A 16,010-nucleotide genomic window follows, 5' to 3' on the forward strand; every position below is an offset into this window, starting at 1 on the left:
CAGAGGCTTGCACTGAGTCTTTAAAAGTAACAGGACGGTAGGAACAATGTTATAATGTGAGCAGTGAAGGAGCAGGATTATCAGCAGGTGCTCTTAGATGAAGTGGATAAGACCAAATGCTTGTATAATCAGTATTTTTATTGAGTGCTCTTGCCTCTTTCAGAGCAGCTATGCTTTCATCCTCATTGCTCTCAAATGAGTAGAGATCCTCAATCAAAAATGAATGAACAGTAGTGGTTATTAACACACTGTGGTATAAAACGAGGCAAAACATAACACCAGATGTAGAAGAAACAGATAGGTCAAGGAGGGAAAGGTGTTTCTTTGGTCTTCTGGTCATCACAAAAGATAAACCTACCTTCCACAAAACAAATCTTGAAAGCTGGCAGTAGCGTGCTCACTGCTACCATTATCTCTTCAGAGAGCTGTGGCAATGAAAGTCAAAAAAGTTGTAGTTAAGCCTTTCCAGAGATGGGGAAGAAAAAAACCCCAACAAACCCAAAACAGGGATAAATGTATCTCAAACTAATGTAGTTAGTGGCAGACTCTAGAAAAGGAGCATGAGTGACCTAGAGAACTGAGAGTGGAATAAAGGAGGAGATGGTCAATAGTGTTGGTGGGTAAGGGGCAGAATAGCCAGGGTAGCAGTTTGGGCCAAACTGGGCGTAATGTTTTACGGTTTGCTTGAACTAAGCCTGTGCTGCTACTCAGGGCTCTGGCTGCTTCTTTGGATGGGAACTGGCTCTGTCAAAAAAGTTGTATTAGCAAGTGGGACTAAAGCAGTTGTGCAGTTGCTATTGTTTCCTCTTCACCTCTTGGTCTGCTTTAAGCACAGTGAGGTGTTTCCTTTCCTCATAATTCTGTGATGATCTTAGTTTGTCTCTGCACAGGCATGCAGGGGTGTTACAGAGTTTTAAAGGGTAAGATGAGAGCTCACTGAAAAAAGGAGGGGGAGCGGAAAGAGGGATTTGAGGAATGGAAACTGGAACTGGGTGAGGAGCAACAGAGGAGTTGAAGTGCAGCTCTTAATGAAAAAAGAAACAAGTGCCAGAAGTCTCAGAGGCCTTTTCCTTTTAACTCTTTGGGTCCTGGTGTGGTTTTTATCATTTGAGGGGGGGAGGTGGGTGGGTGTTCTGGTGTGGTTTTTTTCGCTGGAGTCTGAAGGTTGTACTAGAAAATAGGGTAATCTGTGATTAACTGTCACTACTACCTTGCTAAAGATTTTTTTTCCACTTCCTCCTCATACATACTTACGTAGTTAGGAAGAGCTGACAGCTAAAGAGAAAATGACATCTCTAGAAAAAGGTAAGTGGTTCACATAAAATCTAAGCAGACTGGATTAAAAGTACTTTAACTTAAATTCTAAAGAGCAGAATTATGCTGTATGCCAGGCTTCATTCATTTAAACTTAATCCTTCAATGTAGCTATTAGGAAATAGTTATGTGACTTCGTTACTGCAGTGAAAACTAAAGCTGCTTGAATGGAACAGTTATTTCAATGTAGTTTTCTAATCCAGCTTTGTATTGGAAAACAAGCTTGTCTGTCACTTTGAATGAACACTTGTCTGTCAGTCCTATTCTAGTATTTAGAACCTGTTGGTACTGATTAGCCAGCTCGAAAGTAGGGCAATATAGTGGTGTTACTACAGAATTTTCAAAGTTCATTATTTGGGTGGAGTTCGTTATTTTGGCAGACTCACATTGCTGCCTGCAGTAGGAGGGAAAAAAGCAATGTGCGTAGCTGTGTTCTAATAAACTTCCTTGCTTTCACCCACTGAGGGGAAACGTTACTACAATAATATTTCATGCTGCTGAAAACTTAATGACTTTAAAAAAATTAACTTCTGTAAATGTTGTCACACATGTTGAGGTATTCAGAACAGAATGCAGCATTATTGGGAATGCTGGGGTCTGTTGATTAGAAATGAAGCAGAACTTGCTTATTGGCTTTTCTTAAACTTCAGCTTGGACAACTAAAACACGTGGTAGGTAGTATTAAAAGTCTGCTAAACTTCTTAAGGTGTTAGTAGCTATGTAGCTAATAGCTGCTTTTCATTAATTCTTGCTTTTAAAATGAGACTGCTCTGATTCTGCCAATTCCCAAAACCCAATTTAGCTTTCATACTGAGTAGTATTGTCAAGAGTTTTGTCCATACTAGTTCTTTTTCATTTCTGCATTTAATCTTGTATGGCAGCAGGAAATTAAGATTAATACAATTCAGATCTGTGTCTTGCACTATTAGTATTAATGAGCAACACACACTTGAGTAAGGAGTTTTCTAACTTGTGCTTGGTAGTTGCTGCTGCAGAGGACGATTTTACGCCTGCAGTGTGCGGTTAAAATCTGCATGTTTGAAGTACAGAAATTAAGCAAAGAGTTACACTGTGACTATAACAAAGTCAAAGGTGGTAAACGTTCCCTCCACTATTTCTTAATTTTAGTTGATGATGCCTCATCACCCATCCGAGGACCTGGAGATGGCATGGAAACAGAGCAGACAGCTGAGTCGGTGGAAGTAAACACTGGAGCCAACACTACAAACCATCACATCCATCACAGCCCGCATAAAAAGACAGTCTCTTCCCTGAGTCCGGGAGTTTTGCAGCTAGGGAAAGTACCTGCTGATAAATCAGTGGAGGTGGAAGCTATTCGTATATTAGTCCCCAAAGCAGCTATCACCCATGTTGTTCCAAATAAAAATGCCAAGGTAGCTAAATCAGTGGGACATAAAGGAGACATATTACATCAGTCAGATGGAGCTACAGATCCTAAGAAAGAACAAACAGAGCTGAAAAATGCAATCAAAAAGCTAAAGAATTCAGAAAAGCGTTTGTTACAGGATAAAGAAGGTCTCTCTAATCAGCTGCGTATACAGACAGAGGTAAGAAATCAAAGGTATATTCTTTCACAGCTGAGCTACTTTGGTGTTTATGAGCAGTTTGATTGTGACCAAAGAGAATGGTTATGACTCTAGCCTTGAAACAAATAGTTTCTCTTTTGAACTTATCAGCTAAGATACAGAATAGAAGTACATCTAAGTATTCCAGTGCTGCTTCTCTGACCACAGGTGAAAGAATTCAAAGGCTTGAAGCTAGGAGAAATACAATAGAAGGCTGCAGGGAAATGGATCTTTCACAAGGAAAGATTTTGCTCCTCAACTCAACCATAGAAGGAAGGAGTATAATTTTATAGAGAATATGATCTGTGGGCATCTTCTTTAATCCTTTATCATCTTACTGATTCAAGACTTAAATACTACTAAAATTGTCTTGTCTCTTTTAGTAGGCTTTCATTCTTCCTCCTTGAGGAACAGATGCCTCCTTGGCATCTGTTAGAATTTAAACGAGTGTGTTAAATGTGCATTAGCCTCAAATGTTTATGCTCACTAGAGTGGATTGAGAGGCTTAATATACTCTGCCTTGGATTTGTTCCAATTCTGGAAAGAGAAAAGCAATTTATTGCTAGCAATTTGCAGAAACTTGCACTGCATTCTGGAAGTAGAAAGTGTTTCATTCTGTATTGATAATTACAAGAGAGTCTGGTCTAATCGTAGGTGAATCGGGAGCTGAAGAAATTACTTGTTGCTTCTGTTGGGGATGATCTGCAGTATCACTTTGAACGGATGGCTCGTGAGAAAAATCAGCTAATCCTAGAAAATGAAGTCCTGAGCCGGAATATGTCTCAGTTGTCTGAACAACTGGAGCGTATGTCTATACAATGTGATGTGTGGCGAAGTAAATTCCTGGCAAGCAGGTATTGCGTCTTAGACCTGTTAACGTTTTCTCCTTCAGTCTTTTATTACATACACCCATTGCAGTGCCTGGCAACATGCCTATATATGCAGAGGACAGACACAACAGCTGTACTGACACCTACTATGAAATCCGAATATACAGAAAAGGTACAAAGTAAGTAAGGTCCTTGTAAATCTGAGCAGTTCTACTTTTAAAAGATAATACAGTGAGTCCCGAACCTCCTCAGATGTTAACTACAGTTCTTGTTGATGTAGCAAGAGAAGTTCTTAATCCTGATAGACTGTGTGCAGTTTAGGGTTTAAAAACGTCATCCAGGATATCTGTCTTGACTTGTCTTAAAGGTAATTAGCTTGCTTTTCATCTCCACTCCCCAGCATGATACAATCTTCAGTTTCTGAAGAAGTTGATTTGGGTAAGAGCTCTGCTTATAGTGAGGAGCAGCTTCATATGGAACAAAGAGTAGGGGGACCTCTTCATTAATCGCTGGTTGTGTAACTGCTGAGAACCTACTGTTACTTCCGTAACTGTAAAAACTGGTCTGAACCTTAAAATCTCATCTGACAATGGATGAGACTTTTAACCTGCTAAGTGTAGCTGTCTTACCAGATCTGTAAATAGTATTCTAGGATTTTAATCTTCTACTGTACTCAGATATAACTGACTAAATTTTAATTATGATGCTTAATACATATTACAATGCTTGATGGACATGGTAATAGAATGCAGCCTCCTCCCTTTAGCTTGCTGGTCTTATGAAGCTTCAGCATATTGAGCGAATGGTAGTTGTGCTAGTCCTAGCTAGGCAAGAGTTACTATCCTAGCTTGTGTTTTTTAGCATTAACAGGAGTTCTGAGATCAAGGATATAAGACTCTGCAATGTGCTTAGAGTAATACCCTTCAGTATCATAATGTTCTGGTTTGCTGAGATCTCAGATTTCTAACTGGTGGTTGTTTAAAAGTCATTTCGATATTTGCATTTGCAGTATTGCAGGCATTTGAAACGCTTGCTTGAGGGGTCAGTGCCAAGCCTCACAGCAGAGCAAAATGTGACAAGAGTTGTCTCATTTGTATCATTTGTAAGTGTTCATATCTGGTGTGTTTAATGTCTAGTTGTTGGCCCAGAGAAAGACAAAGAGGTGAATGAATGCAGTCTGTGGCCACAGCTGTCATTTTTAGAGGTGAATATGAAAAGATGTGATTACAGCATACTTGTGAAAACTGTGTTAGTAAGACAAAATGTGTTTAGTTTTATATTTCTCAGGATCATCTCAGGATGTTCACTTACCCAAGGTATTTTGAAATGTCTGTTACTAGATTTGTATTAAGTGACATAAGATTGCTAAACTCAGCAAGTCAAAACATAATCTTGCACTTGTAGTTGAACAGAAATTATTCTTAATACATGTCCTTTGTAATTAGGTTGATAGGGGTTGATATGGGGGAGAGAGCAAGAACAGCAGCTTAATTCTTAAAGCTGATGAATTACAGTCTGTAGTAGAAGAAAGGTGACTGCATACTTACGCTACTGATTGGAGATTTCTTTTGCAGGGTTATGGCTGATGAGTTAACCAATACCAGAGCAATTCTTCAGCGTCAAACCAGGGATGCACAAAGTGCAATCCAGGACTTGCTGAACGAACGTGATCAGTTCCGTCAAGAGATGATTGATACACAGAAGTATGATTTTTCTAATCCAGACTACCTCCATGCAAACTTAATTTCTGTCAGTTTATTCTAGGCCAGAGAAGAATCAAATAACTTTCCCCTGTTCCAGTGATATTCAACAAAAATCAATTATGCTGATGGATAGTACAGTCACTTTTCAGTCTCAGAGCTGAAAAAGCCGAAGTAGCGTTAGTTCTTTTTTTATTCTCTGAAGTGTGAGGTCTTGGGGATAATACACTTGGGGATAATAGAACTGACATCACTCATAATCTCAGGCTTCCTCTGTGTAATCACTTACTGTCTTGATTTCAGGTCTCCCCTGTCTCCTTCCAAAACATACAAATTCTTCTACCGCATTGACTTTTAGTGCTTATCCTGCCAGACAATAAATTAGTTACCAGTATTAAAATGCTATGGTGGTGAGGCCTTGCCTTGGAGGATAGCTTGTTTGCCTCCTTGTTGTCTTTCGTCCATTTTTTTTTGTCCTTTTTTTTTTTTTTAGCTTGTGCAGTAAGTCTTGGGAAGGGAAGTATGCTGTATGCTGATAGTATAGAGTACAAAACCCACTAAAAGATTTTTTCTCTTCTGCACAGGCTGCTGGAGGAACTGATGGTTTCTCTTCAGTGGGGGAGACAACAGACATACTATCCTAGTGCCCAGCCTTGCACTACAACAGAGCTGGCAGCTGTGAATTGTAAGCTAGCCAAAGCTGTAAGCTCACATCTTCTTGGAAATGTTGGTGCTAACAGTCCAAAAAAGATGTCAACAGCTGTGGAATTTTGCAATACTCCTGCTGAGAAAATGGCTGAAATGGTAAGAACTCTTCATACAACTCAGTCTGTCAGCACAGAGTCTTCTTTCCACAAAGAAATGCCTTGCTTCGTGTTAACTACTTAATATCTTGCCTTTTTCAAAAACTATGTGCAGGGGAAATATACTGAATAGAGCTGTTTCCCTCATTTAGAAAAAAAAAAATCAACCCTCTCCTGAAAAGGAGAAACCCACACACAACCAAAGAACCCACCAAAACCAACCAAACAAACCTGGAAGAGTAAGCAGAACAGCATAAATAATATGATAATACATACTGTTCCCTTTTCTGTCCCTAGCATCACAAATGATTGCGTTGAAATTAATTTAGTATATCGGGAGAAATCCCATTGAAAATTAGTCAATTTTTAGATGAATTTAAAAACTGACTGGGAGAAGAAATGCAAGTAGCAATAAGTCAAAACACTTCAGCAGTAGTTTCTGTTGCCCTAAAAAATCAGTTCTCGTGAAAGTGGGTGGAACACAGAGAGAAGCTATATGATCATCTTTCAAGATAAGGTTCTACTCCAGGAAGCTCAATGTTTAAAAAGCAAACTAGACTAAACTGTTTAGTCTGGAAGCAATTGAGTAACAGTTGAGTAACAGGAGGTTCACAGTGCGTGGTAATCTTGCCTGTTTTTGCTCAACTCTGCAAAGATGATGATAATTGTTTTTAGTGTCAATAACATCATATGTCGGTTTTCTGATAGACATTACTACCTTACAAACAGTTCTTAGTGTCTTTATATTGAGGTTCTGGATAGGTGGATATTTAATTTCCAACTTGGAAAAAAATTGAAAAATTTATTTTGAGCAGAAACCCTTTCTAGCTGTTAGAGAAGCATAAAACCCACTAAGCGTAATAGATGTATTTTCAGTCTCAATTTTTCCATCCTTAGGTGCTACGTATACTGGATCCAGCTGCACGTACAGAAACATCAACAGAAGTTTCTTTTTCTGAGACTTCCCCATCCTCCTTCCTTTCCACAAAGAATATTGGAAGGTTTCACCCATATACAAGATATGAAGATATAACTTTCAATTGTTGCAATCACTGTCAAGGAGAGCTGATAGCCCTATAAAAACACATCCAATGCACTCTTTCTGAAGAATTACAATAGCTGGAGTACAGCAGGGGCGTTTTTCCTGTTTTTTTCCATTATGATTGGGTTTAACATTGGAAATTACGCAGTTTCTGCTTCTCTACCTCTTGAAGTTAGGGACTGACGGGATTTCCTTAGCCTCTGGGATACTTCTACTATTTTCCAGTCTGGAAAGCTACTTATTTTCTTCTACGTATTTTCTTTTTCAAAGGCAAGACCAAAAATGTTATGCTGGTCCAATTTCTGGAGCACAGAGATGCCCTTAACTATTTAAGGTTTATAATAAGTCTTATTAGCAAGTCTCAATGGATTTCTCTTTAGGGGGAGACAAAAGAATAACTGCACCAAAGTAAATGAAGTGCTGATAAGTTATGGGTTGTTTTTTTTTTTTTAAAAGGCAATGGAAAATGGTCAGGTCCATGCTTTTTTTTTTCCTTTAGTATTAGCCAAGGTGATGAACTGTCCCCAAGTATCTGTTTAGCCTCTTAAATTTAGTAATATGAAGAATCATTGCACACATTCCTTCTTAGCTCTAAGTTCTGAACAAAAGAGTATATGCAGTGTTACAGCCCTCCTGGCAAGAAAGAGCTTGAATGAACTCGACCTATAAGATATAAACAATAACTGGTTTTAAATGGATTCTGGAAAACTGTGTGGGGTGAGATTATGCTTAGTTTTCTGTAAAGCTAAAATAATGGCTTTTCCATCTATTTCAGCTTCTGGAGTGAAGCTGTTGCATAGCTGATCCTCAGCAAAGACAGACTGATATACCTCCTTTAGTACATAGGGTTGAAACCTGACCTAGCATTAGAACTCCGTCCTTGCCTGAGGTCTTCCTGGGTCTTATGGGAAGCTGAAGATAAGCACTAAGTTTGCACAGGTACTGGTAAAAAAAAAAGATAATATATATTTTCTTACTTGTATGGTTTTATAATATTGATGTAGCTTTGAGGAGAACTTTTAGCAGATAATCTGCTAAATCCAAAGAAGCCTATTTAAGTTGCAAACGTAAAGAGGAAAGGTAGGATAATGCAAATATGCATTTTGATTTGTTAGTTTCACCCCCAGATTTCTCATGTAGCTGTCTAGTTTGGGGAAAGGGTTTCTGAAATGATTGCTTTCACCCAGTTTTCTTTTGAATCTCGTACCATGATCAGAATATGTAATACAGGTTCTTGCTGTTGCTGGTCGTGCTTTGGTTTGCATGAAGAAAGCCACAATAAACTGTCTTCTGCTTGCTTTCAATTTACAATTTTGGATTTAATATAGCTGTATTTCTGACCTTGTTTTCTCTGCAGCATAAAACGAGCTATATGACATTGAACTGTAAAACCCTTCACTCTACTCATCTGATGTAGTGAACCAAGGCGGCACTTTGTAGCTTAGGGAGATAGCATAAACCTTTGCACGCTTTCTCCCTGCATTTGCTTGCTAGATTCAAGAGGCATTTCTTGCCCTTGGTGTCAGGGGAAGGTACAGGAAGGAGAGAGGCACCTGTTACTCATGTTTCTCATTATCATGTGAAATTTTCATTTCACATCTGTGCCCTTTGTGCTGGCCAAAGCTGCAACACAGCACCCTCCAGTCAAACACCAGTATTCTCTCAATATGCGTATAACCACCTTCAAAATGGTAAGAGAAAAAGACTGATGGCAAATTGGCTTTGCATCTACTACATTTCTGTCTGTTACAGGATTTCCAGAAAATACTTTGAATGCGGAAAAACGTAAGAACAATGCCAGATGGGAAATCTGTTGGACACATGCCCCTCATCTTCCACCAGCTTTATGGGTTCATGAGTGACCTCAGTATGTCATCTGACAAAAGCACAATTTAGCTGGGTAAGGTGATGTAGTTTATTATAATTAATATAGCAAACATAGACATGTTTACAAGGAATCCAGCTTCCTGAAAACTGGTAAAAGTCATAACACAACCTTTTCATTTCATGGAATAGAAAACCACTGAATACCACTCACAGAAATAAGTTTCAAAAACCGTTGCACATTCACATACACATTAGCCTTCAATGACCGCTTTGCCTGAACTTAAAATAGTCCTGTGCTCTAGCTAGAATTAACAGCTGGTCAACAGATCAGTAGAAAGTGGTACAAGAAACAGCATTTTCCAACAACATAACACCTTGTACAGTATTCATTGCAAGCAGCAGCAAACAGCAATATTAATCCAGCAATAGTCAACATTTTACATAATAGCCTGCATCCAGGAATTTGTGGTGTAGCTGAGTGTTAAGTGCCTTTTAAAGACAGGAATGTGTATTTGCCACGCTCATATACAGATCTCGCCCTTATTTAGATTTGGTCAAACCAACAAGATCCCTGAGTTGTGCGTAATAAAAGCAGGCTTTTCAACAAAATTACAAATAAATAGATAGTAAAAATCATTGTCAGTAAAAGCAATTGTTAAACTTGCTTGAAAGCTTTAAAACCACCACAGAAAGTAGCTGGAAAGAGCAAATGCTCAACTCATAAAAAAAGAGGGTTGCCACCAAGAACTCTGTGGTTACATCAACCTTTCAACTGTAATGATCTGTGAAGCGAAAGGATTTTGTCTCTGAAGTAATACAGCGGATGGTCTGCATCTGTTTTGCTCTTCTGGCTTCTAGTCTAAACTGTCTGGCTTTCTCTTTAGCAGCTAGTTCTTCTGCTCGTTTTTCTTCTCTCTTTCTTTTTAGCCATCTGTGGAAAGAGAAAGAGGGGTGTAAGTACTGACAGTTGCAACTGACATTTTTACATCATCCATTCAAAGAAGACTTGCCCCATTTAACTGGGCTCACCTTGTCCTGTAGGATGGTGTTAAGTGTCATGACAGCCAGTCTAAAAGTTTGCCATTCCTAAACACAGAAAGCACTACTTTTCCGTCCCAGTTCTGTTTCTCCATCCACCTTTACCTCCCCACTTTTGTTGATTCAACTCAACAGACTCAAGGGGGAAAAAACCTTTTTATTGGATTAACTTTTTTGCTTGTTTAATGAACTGAATCAACCCAAGTCTGCTCCAGAATAGGCAAAAGGGGCAGGGGAGAAGGTTCTCCATGTTTCAGCAGAATTAACTATTTCAGCTCAGGTTCTGACAAGTAGTTACACAACAGAGAAGAAACAAAATCAAGGAATTGATGTATTTTTGCTGGGTGTAAGTTTTTGCATATTCACGCGCAAAAAAAACCCCAACCAAAACGCAAAACAAACCAATAAAGACTTTAGCAGTAAAGACACCATAAAATAAGTACGGTCTAGACCGCAAACTTTTCAGATGATTCCATAGGAATGACCCTACTCACTCTTTAAAGGCTCTGTTGCATTCCTCTGTTCTTGGAAAAAAGGCAATTCCCTCAGCTTGACGTCTCAGCATTTCTATCTGTTTTTCTTTCATGTGTTCTTGGTGCTTTTTTTTGAGCCATAACTTGAAGGCTTCTTCTGGATTCCTGCTCCTCTCCTATTAGAAAAAAAGACACGCATACACACACACATATATATATATGTGATCTTTATATTAATCACATTATAGTAACTTTTTGAACTCTGCTGGCAACTCCCATTCATGAAACATATTTTATAAGCAAACCAGAGGATATGCTAATATGCCATGGAATATATACACAAGCAAGCATTCAAAGCAGTATGTTTTTAAAAATACTGAATTTAGCTTTTCAAGCCCATCGCTGCAAGGAAGAGGAACTTCAGAACAGAGCGTCTGAATTTTCGGGTTTTGGTCAGATCCCATGCATTAACAGCTGGCCAACAAGTTCTCCTGGAAAGGAATATGCTTCTGGCTGCTTGTTCACTGCAGGGTTCAATCAAGTTGTTCTCCTGATAAAAAGGAGTTATCTCCTGTGATTTTATAGCTATTGAGTTCATATATGCAGCCTCTGTGACACGAGCCACCCTGCCAAGCAGAACAATCCTAAACGTGCAAGTCAATCTAGCTCTGAAAACAATGTAACAAAACCATTTCCTATCACTGCAAATTTTCATATGCTTAGCTAACAACATTGGCTTAGAATCTGTTTCTTCTATTTAACAGGAGCCCTATAGATCCCAGTCCTACATTGGGGAGATCTTACTTTACTGTTCAAGTCTTCTAGCTCCTTTGCACGACGAATTCGCTTTTCTTCTTGCACTTGTTCTTTCTTCTTCTGTAACCAAGCTTTAAAAACCATCTCATTCTCTCTTCTCTTCTGTTCTTCTTGTTCTCTTTTCCTTTCTTCTTCCTTAAATGGAATGAAGAGTGAATAAACTGAGTTTTGAAGTGAATCATCTTCATCTGCAAAGGCCTTCATAAACATTAAATAAGCCATTTGAGTTCTATGAGAGAGACACAAAAATACTGATGAAACGGAATACTCAACAACTGCATCATAGTCGATATTACTTTTAGCAAGAAATGAGTTTGAGCACTTCTGTGGTTCATGTTACATTCAAATACTTTTTTAGTCTAACCCTTTTTGTGATTACCTCCATTTCCATGATAGAACTCAACTCATAGACTTTTCAATCGCAACAGCTGAATTTTACAATTATGTTGCCCAATAGCTCTGATTGATTGTCTTAAAATCAGTTTAAACTGATGCATTTTAAAAATGAACACAGCTCTCAGGCTTGATGGACCACTAAATCCTGAATGATATTTAACTACCTATGAACTACAGGCACTACTTCATAAATAAGGGGGAGGGTTTTTTGGACATGAAGTTGTAATGTATTTGCTTAACACGTTTTTTTCAAGTTTACAAAATGAATCGATTTAAAAAATTTTTTTACAAAATTACAACTATCTATGAGGAGGTGAAAGGTTTTTCAAACAATACTTCAGAAACCTGATTAGAATGTCAAAGAATGACTTTCTTTGACACAAAACCAACAATCCCCCCTCATATCAACACTTGGAGAAATCTATTCTTGCAAATAGATGATGTTCCTCCCACCTACACACAACTTCCAGACTCTCCCCCAAATTTACAACTTGTAATTCACTAAATGAAAAAAAGCCATCAAAATTAAGTGGATGGATTCCAGAAATATCACGAAATTTTTCATGCCTGTGAAATCCATCACAGAATGGAAAAACTCCATTCAAGAGTGAAGAAATAAGGTAATGTGTTCTTACCTTTTCATAGGTCAGTCAACAGGAAGAGATTTAGCACACACTGTAAATAACCTTCCCTCACCTCCACCATGCTACTTTTTACTTTAGATACGCAAAGTATAATGTCAAGAGATCTCATCTTGTGTGTGCAAAGAAAGCACATCAGTAACTTCTCAAATTTCATACCCCTTGCTACTGAGCTAAGCCTCAGCAAACTTTTCAACTAAAGTAGGCTAGACCTATTTCCACAGATAGAAAGCAACCTTTGAAGCTAATTAGCCAGCTTACCTAGAGCATTATATCACAGAAAAATGGTAGATGCACTTTCTATAAAGCAACATACACAGTTACCTTTTTGTAATCGTATCGTCATAATTCAAAGTGAAGAAAACCATCTAAGTCTTTGGTAAAGATTTCGGAAGTTCCTGTTACATCGGTCAGGGGTTGACTATTACATTATTTTTTTTTTCTGAACAAGGAGCTAAGAAAGAATTAAAATGGGTTTTTTTCCCAACAATACATAAGATACTGATTTGATTTTCTACAGTAATTTTTTCTTTTAAATTACTGCCCTTGATAGATATAAAAAGAATAACTTCAGTAATGAGAATATTTTCTCCCTTTTGTCCTCTGTGTAGTGATCAAGTAAAAACAGTAAGAAGGAAAAGTAGTGTCAATTAACATACATAGAAAGGGGGAAAAAAGCCTACTTGGCAACAAACTCACTGAGAAACCTGACTATGACATTCATCCATGCAAAACCTTCAGAGGAAAAAAGAATCCCGTTATATTATTGGTCAACATGTCTTCACCTGCACGCATCTTATGCAAGCCACAAGGCATGCCGCTTTTGAAGTCAGCTGTATCTTCCATACATGTTAAACACACCCCTCTTTGTTCGTAGTTCTCACAGTCATTCTCCTGTGTTAATCTATTTTACAACTGAACACTCTCCCATATGGTAACGGCCTATTAGATACTTCTCAAGCACCCAAATGTTACATCTGCATCACTGTGGTTAATGTGAACTTCCTGCATTGCAGTGCAATCTGTGGAGATGCGATAGCATGTGCTGCATTCCACTAAAGAGTGAGCCTGTAATGGAACCTAGGTAGAAAGAGAGTCAATAACCAAAAGCAGTAAGCATAATATAGCAGAAGGCAGCCTATCTATGAAGGATATATAGAATAAATACTTAATTTCATGAGCAAGGCATGATCCTATGCCATTCTGTGGTTTTTTGTTTTTTTTTTTCTTTTAAGGAAAGGAGTTTTGAGAGATTCTGTACAAATTCCAGAGAACTCTTATTATTGTTATTGCTGCCTATTTTATGATGGAAAAATAGAGTAAATGCCCTGAACTTGTGGTCTCTGTGAAGCACAGGAACAGGATGGTCACTGTGATCTCCTCGTTGCCTCTATCTCTTTACCTCTTTCCTCAGTTTTTCCTTCCTTTGTTCTAACTGCTTCCGCAATTCTTTTTGTCTGGGAGAAAGACAGTAAGTGGAGCTTCTCACAGGCATATTTGCAGATTGTGCCCTCTGTGGAGTCTTCCGTTTTCCCAGACCTCTTGCAGCATTGATAGCAGAATTTGGACGGCGCTTAGGGTTAGGTGGAGGCTTAGGGAAATACACACATTCTTCTCCACCAGGAGAAGAAGAAGGTGCTCCTGGTCTTACTGGAAGTACCTTCTTCAGTTGAGAGACAGTGCCAAAAGGATCGTACTGTGAAGATTTTGGAGACATATGTCGAGTTTCAATATCAGTAAAAGAAACACTTATTGGGGGCAAAAAGCCCTGACTTTCAATATCATGTAAACTTAAAAGTTCAAACTTGCCATCTTTTTCCACTAAGATTTTACTATCCTTTTTTTCCCCATCCTTGCCAGCATGTGGTGAAAGTGATGAACTTTCCTGTCCCATTTCATTAGAAATATGCAACTGAGATAGCCTATCTGAAACATCATCTCCTCTTGCAAGGTCAATTTTACAAACTTCAGCATCTTCTAGAGGAGGAACTTCAAGATCCACCAACTTATCCTTAAATTTTAATTTCCGTTCTCTGTTCTGATCCACAGGAGCCTGATTCTCCAGCAGTTTGTTGGCTTCTTCAATCTTTTCCAAGATGTAACGCTTTATTTCTTCATCCTCTTCCTCATCCAGTTCCTGTTGGTTTTCCAGCTTGGATTCCTGAATGGAGCTTTCACTATCAGTATCAGATACACGATCCCCCTGTTTAATATCAGACCTGGATTCCAAACTTTCTTCATTGGAGGGCCTCACTTTCTCATCTACATCTGCCTCTGAAAGCTGATCTGGATTTTCCTCCATTTGCTCACTGTCTTCCTCAAAGCTGTCCGCAACTTTAACAATTTGTGCTTCAATATCCTCTTCATTTTTTTCAGGCTGCTAAAAAAATGAAAATAAATAAACTAGTCTATTCTCCCAGCAAAGAACAGTATCAGAGAAAGAAAAAATAAATAGCAAGAGAGAAGAGCAGTAATAACTACCCTAATTTTAAAACGGGCTGTCAAATAGTGCATGCCATAACTAACAACTTTTTTGGCTCTTGCAGTTTCTCCATGTTCACATCCACACAAAGTTTCACTAACTATGGCTTGTGCAGTAAAGTGATCGGTGACAGCATAAAAACAGCACAAACACTTAAAGAAACCCAGAAGTACTTTTGAAAAAAACATTATTTTCTATGAACACTGGATTATCTGTTTTAAGGCAATTATAACCAAACTAACCAGTTCGCTCAATTGTTTTTCGCTATAATTCCAAATAAGCTTCCTTGTCAAAATTCAGTGAATGTACCTACATGTTTCAAACCATATTGAATTTTATAGATATGATTCCAAATACTACACTGATGTTGTCTTCTAAATAAGACAACTAGCATTTAATTTAACAAATACCTCTCTTTCACCAAGGTTTTCTTTTTCTTCTTCATTAGTTGACCATTCAAGGTCTTTTTCAAAATCATCCTCATATTCTTCACTTTCTGTTAAATCACCCATATCTGCTGGATCTCCTTGGTCTTCCTTTTCACTCATTTTGGTGATGTGTTAGAGTTATACTACAAAAAGGAGAGTGGAAAAAAATTATTTTAGAACTCTAATGACACGCAACTGTAGAACATCAATATCTCTTATGGCACCCACATCAAACTTGTGAGCAGTATCAGTAAGACCATGTTAGATAGCACCACAGAACGTCAGGACTAAGAATCACTAATGATTTATAAACAAGGATGGTTTTGGCCTTTCCAGCTCCAAATATTAGGGGAAGAAACCACGGTGATATACTCAATGTCTTGCAGTAAGTCTCTGACAGAGCTAAAACCAGAACTCATAACCTCTTAATTGTTAGTCTCATGCTTGGACAAAGAGACCACTATATTATGGTTGTTAAAAGTACTATGAGCTTTCATTGCTCCCAGCTGTGGTTTACCTTGTTGTTTTATATCTGCCTGGCCCATTTTCCTTTAGGAAATCTTAACTGGTTTAAAGTTACATTACAAAAATGCATGATGCACAAATCCTAGAAGATCTATGCCACAGCTTAGAG

At 38.2% G+C, this 16,010-nt stretch overlaps 2 protein-coding genes across 2 annotated transcripts; one reads left to right on the plus strand and one right to left on the minus strand.

Moving 5' to 3' along the window:
• Positions 1 to 1,250: 1,250 nt before the first annotated feature.
• On the plus strand, positions 1,251 to 7,504 carry BLZF1 (basic leucine zipper nuclear factor 1). Its single transcript, XM_010132033.1, has 6 exons — positions 1,251 to 1,305; positions 2,443 to 2,882; positions 3,555 to 3,754; positions 5,305 to 5,433; positions 6,015 to 6,234; positions 7,131 to 7,504. The coding sequence occupies exons 1-6, from the start codon at positions 1,287 to 1,289 to the stop codon at positions 7,311 to 7,313; spliced, it is 1,191 nt and encodes a 396-aa protein (XP_010130335.1). The 5' UTR covers positions 1,251 to 1,286; the 3' UTR covers positions 7,314 to 7,504.
• A 2,366-nt stretch (positions 7,505 to 9,870) lies between these two features.
• CCDC181 (coiled-coil domain containing 181) lies at positions 9,871 to 15,496 on the minus strand. Its single transcript, XM_010132034.1, has 5 exons — positions 15,359 to 15,496; positions 13,869 to 14,846; positions 11,418 to 11,564; positions 10,635 to 10,789; positions 9,871 to 10,033 (listed from the first exon to the last, which is right to left on the minus strand). The coding sequence occupies exons 1-5, from the start codon at positions 15,494 to 15,496 to the stop codon at positions 9,871 to 9,873; spliced, it is 1,581 nt and encodes a 526-aa protein (XP_010130336.1).
• Positions 15,497 to 16,010: the final 514 nt, after the last annotated feature.

This window comes from Buceros rhinoceros, unplaced genomic scaffold (genome assembly GCF_000710305.1).
Source record: "Buceros rhinoceros silvestris isolate BGI_N320 unplaced genomic scaffold, ASM71030v1 scaffold14762, whole genome shotgun sequence".
Classification (NCBI taxonomy): domain Eukaryota; kingdom Metazoa; phylum Chordata; class Aves; order Bucerotiformes; family Bucerotidae; genus Buceros; species Buceros rhinoceros.